Here is a 4,529-nt window from a genome sequence, read left to right on the forward strand (position 1 = left end):
TGCCATAGCTCCAATATAAAGAACCTAGAATCCTGAAATTTTGCACCCATACTAAGTGGACCCTGAGGGTGTGCACTTGAGTATTATTACTTATATTATCCACGTTCGTGCGCATCTTTTTAACGAGGCAGTCTAGCGAAAAACCACATAGAAAATAAGTGGTTCCTTAGCTAACAACTTCTAATATATATAGAAAAGCTAGTACATTTTGGTAACATTGGCTTTTATATCATGTTGCTGAGCACTAAAAGTATAACCTAATATTGTTGTTAAGAGGCCATGTGCTGAAAGTATAAAATGAAATAGAAAATTGAAAAAAAATGTTATTTTCTAAGTTAGAGGCTCCGTTGACTAAAGATATTTATTTTCTATTATTTGTGTTTATTATTGAAGTTTAAAGTGGGCAGACAAGTCAGAAGGAAGGATACCTTTATAAACAGGCCACTTCCAGTAAAGGAGAAACAAATGTATATAGGTTATACTTTTATGGTAAAATGGGTTCGGAATACACACATTGACATAATCATCTAGAATATATCAACTTAATAACCCGAATGAAGCCTGGTACTTTTGCTAGTATAAAATAAAATGTTATTTAAATAATCAGGCTCAGATGGCATGAATAAGTTTATTCGTATGCATGTTCAATCTTTATATTGCCAGTCATATTTTGGAAAGAAAACATGGACTTTCATATATCTCTCACCGTGCATTAAACAAGTACATCTGCTTGTACGTTCTAAAAGAAGCAGTCCAAAGAGGGGCAAAAATGAACTCGCAAGGCGGAACAACTACTGACTAACGATAATACATTTATACTTACTAATCAGAATAGTGATAGCAGTTTTGATGTAGTAAGTTTTGAATCCACTTTGTTTCCTATTATAACTTTGTTCTTTCGTTAGGCCGACGTAAATAAGTTTGTAGAATAAATCAGTAAGTGTTTAAATTTTTGATATTGAGTTGATTTTTACGTTAATCCTACACAAATTATCGTGGATTCCTTAGGCCTATATTTCTACAACAATGTACAAGTTAAGGAAGTTTGTAAATGTATCAAGGAAGAAACAAACTCATTTGTTATTGCTTATGTAGACTGAACTTTGAAACATTTTCTCCAGATAACTAAAAAGAACCCCTTATTGACTGGCTTACCCGTATTTATAATCTAACATAGAATTATAACAGAAAACGTGATATGAAATCTTTTAGAAACCTCCAGGTATTCCAGCCTACCTCACACTAAACCTATCGATCTTAATGTAATCATTATGGTACACAGCTCTCTCTTGCAAAATGCCCCCAATAGTACAGCGGTATGTCTGCGGACTTATAACGCTAGAATCCGGGTTTCGATACCCGTGGTGGGCAGAGCACAGATAGGCCATTGTGTAGTTTTGTGCTTAATTACAAACAATCACTCTCTTGCAAACAAACAAGTTACAACATAAAAATATAGCTTATAACACTGCCTCCTTCCTGGATTCTGAAGTCTCTCGAACAATCTTAATGGAAAAAAAATAAAACTACACTGAAATGTCCATTTACCAAGCCTTTTTGGTGGTTTTCTCCTCAAAGGTCCATGGTATACTGATGGGATGGTATCTTATCCCTTGTTGTCACTGTAGGAGTTTGTCATAGATAGGTGGTGAAATGAATCCACTGGCGGCTCCAACCTTGTTGATCCTGTAGAAGTAGTCTCAACAGAAACTCTGGGATCCTTTGTAGGTTAAATTTCCACTGACTAGAGTTACATTAGCTGTTCTTTCATCAATGTATTTCCAAAGACGATAATGACAGATGATCTTTGGTTTAGATCGTTTGTTCTTCTGCATTCTTTAAAACCACATCATTGGTTCCTTTCAGTTCATCATCTGGCTCCTTCCACCATCTGCTTAACTTTGGAGCTCATCCAGTCTTATCAGTATTGATATCATAGTGACGTTTCATTTTATTGTTAGCTGAGTTAAGTCTTTTTTTTTTACATATTCTATATAAGATTATTCTGAATAACTGTTCTCTGAACAAGAGTACAGAAGGTCCAATAGCACTTTAAATTAATTCCCAAACATTAGTGATAATGGTGTGTTGCTAGTGGCTTCATGTATTGCTGTATGATTAACTCATCAGTAACAGTGAAATATCTTGATCCCACGTTTTTCTGATGTTCAACCACACATACGTGGCTAACTGATATAACAGTTTGTGGTTATACCTCTCACCATGACATAAGAAGATGGAAGAAGAGCTGTCGTACTGGTTTTCTTAATCTCAAGGATCCAACATACTTCCACAAACAAGTCTGGTTCAAAGTTTTGTCCCTGGTCTGAGGGAGTTCCGTAGGCAGAACAAGGCTTGAGACAAATTAGTTGATGAGTTTCTTTGCGAGATCTTTAGCTTCCTGATTAGGAACAGAATATGCTTTTGGCCATTTCATGAAATAGTGTATCACAACATAATGTGTCTATTACCATTGTTACTCTGTGGGAGAAAACCAAGCAATTCAACAGCAACCTTCTCAAATAGTGATCCAGCATAATACTGCTGTAGCTGCCCTTACTGTTTCTTTAGTGGACCTTTACACTCACAGCAGAACTGATACGTTTATACCAATTCTCTACAGATCCGTGCCACCCAATCCATAATAATTATTCTATTGCTTGCGCTCGTGTCTTCTTAACACCTGTGTGTGGAGCCATTGGAATAATGCACAGATGATGGAATGCTTCAGAATGTAAAGACTGGAGAAGTAACAAATGTAATCATTGTTTTTATATACTGGTATCTTTCCATTTCTGACAGAATAAACTCTCTTTTAAGCATAGGGAATCCCACTGTACCCAATACCTCTGTTTTCGGGCTGTGTGGAGTGACTGTTTGACATGAGGATTATTCTGTACCATTCCTGAACCATTGAATAATTGGTTTTAAACTCGTATTCTTTGCTTGAGCAGTTTCCAGTTAAGTGTTGGGTCACATCAGTTCCCCATTGTCGCTTGTAGATGCCATATTTTTGGCTGCATTTTGCTGTACTCCAAGATGCTATTCTTTCTTATCTTGTACTTCACTCTTCTCACATGTTTATGCTCTTCATTAAGGCATGGTATTCAGGATAATGTATCAGTATTTCCATCATTCTGTCCAAGATTATGCAGAAAGGTTTTGGAGCCATCTCGTTATTTGGCTTTCTGGACTATGAAAATTCAACAAACACTTCAATGCTGCATGATCTGTACAGCATGTAAACTCTTGTCAATATAAATAATGATGAAAGTCACTCAGGGCTTGAAGAAAACTTAGTAGCTCCTTTCACGTTGTACAATACATCCTTTTTGCAACATTCATTGCCTTGCTACAGCAGGGAACTACGTGTTCCTTTCCGTGTTGCACTCGTGAAAAAAAAACTGTTTCAACTGCAAAATCATTGGCATCTGTATCTAAAATGAATGGATATTCCGTTATTCGAGTATTGGAGTAGTGGCCAATTCCTTCTTTAGTTTTTTGAATGGTTATTCACAAGCAGCAGTCCAACAAAACATATTTGGCTTCTTAGGTAATTTTTGTATACAATGAACTATGTCAGAAAAGGATTTTTACAAAACGACAGTAATAAGAGCACAATCCAAGAAATCATCTTACCTCATGCAGGTTCTTTGGTGTTGGCCAATTGAGTGAGTTGTTCTTTGATGGATCTGTAAACACTCCTTCAATGCTGACTATGTGTCTCAGGAAACTCACCCGTTGATGGTATAATACATACTTATTAGGATTCAGCTTAAGGTCCTCTTTCCTTACTTCACCCAGAACCTTTCTCAGTCTATCTGAAGTATTATTGCAGATCTTCCCATGTGTGACTATGTCATCCAGGTAGATGAGTAGAGTGTCACGAGGTAGTTCAGATGGAACTCACTCCATTAATCATTAAAATATAATTTGTATTTGAGTTACACTAGCATGTTTTCTTGTTTTTGTTTTTTTTTCATAGCTTGACAATTATTAATTCGATACATAATATATAAATGTGCATTTTCCAAACATCTTACAGTTCACGGGTGTCTGTCGATCCTGAAGGAGGCCTACATTTTTCAAATGTAACTAAAGAGGATGCTTTAGATGATGCTGTTTATGCATGCATAGTGTCATCGCTTTTCCGAAGTGAACTAAAAGTAGGGAATAGAAGAAAAATAAACGTCATTCCAAGAGAAAGTAAGTTATTTATAAATGTTTTTACCTAAAGTAGAATTTTGTGTTGACTGCTTTGATGATGGAACCATAAAAAAACACGAAAAACTGAAATTTATATGTTGTTTCTCAAACGTTTTGCATACAAAACTTTGGTTTTTGTTTATTCAACAAACATTAAAGTTAAACCACAAAGGGAAAAAATCATAAATATATATTTATTATAAAGGCATATAAGTTTATTTACAGCAAGCTACAATAATGAATATATTGTTACGTCTCCGTTTGTTAATTAACTTTCCGTAAATTCGTTCTGACGAAACTTAGTGACACAAGTCCTTACTTAA

At 35.4% G+C, this 4,529-nt stretch overlaps 1 protein-coding gene across 1 annotated transcript in view; it reads left to right on the forward strand.

Annotated features, from left to right (window-relative positions):
* The window catches only part of LOC106470541 (neuroglian-like), a 35,349-nt gene that overhangs the window by 21,359 nt on the left and 9,461 nt on the right, over window positions 1-4,529 (forward strand). Inside the window, exon 4 of the mRNA XM_013931100.2 lies at window positions 4,046-4,206. Within this exon, the coding sequence (XP_013786554.1) occupies window positions 4,046-4,206 (161 nt within the window). The remainder of the gene's footprint in view (window positions 1-4,045; window positions 4,207-4,529) is intronic.

The sequence above is a fragment of the Limulus polyphemus genome, unplaced genomic scaffold (genome assembly GCF_000517525.1).
Source record: "Limulus polyphemus unplaced genomic scaffold, Limulus_polyphemus-2.1.2 Scaffold4074, whole genome shotgun sequence".
NCBI classification, from domain to species: domain Eukaryota; kingdom Metazoa; phylum Arthropoda; class Merostomata; order Xiphosura; family Limulidae; genus Limulus; species Limulus polyphemus.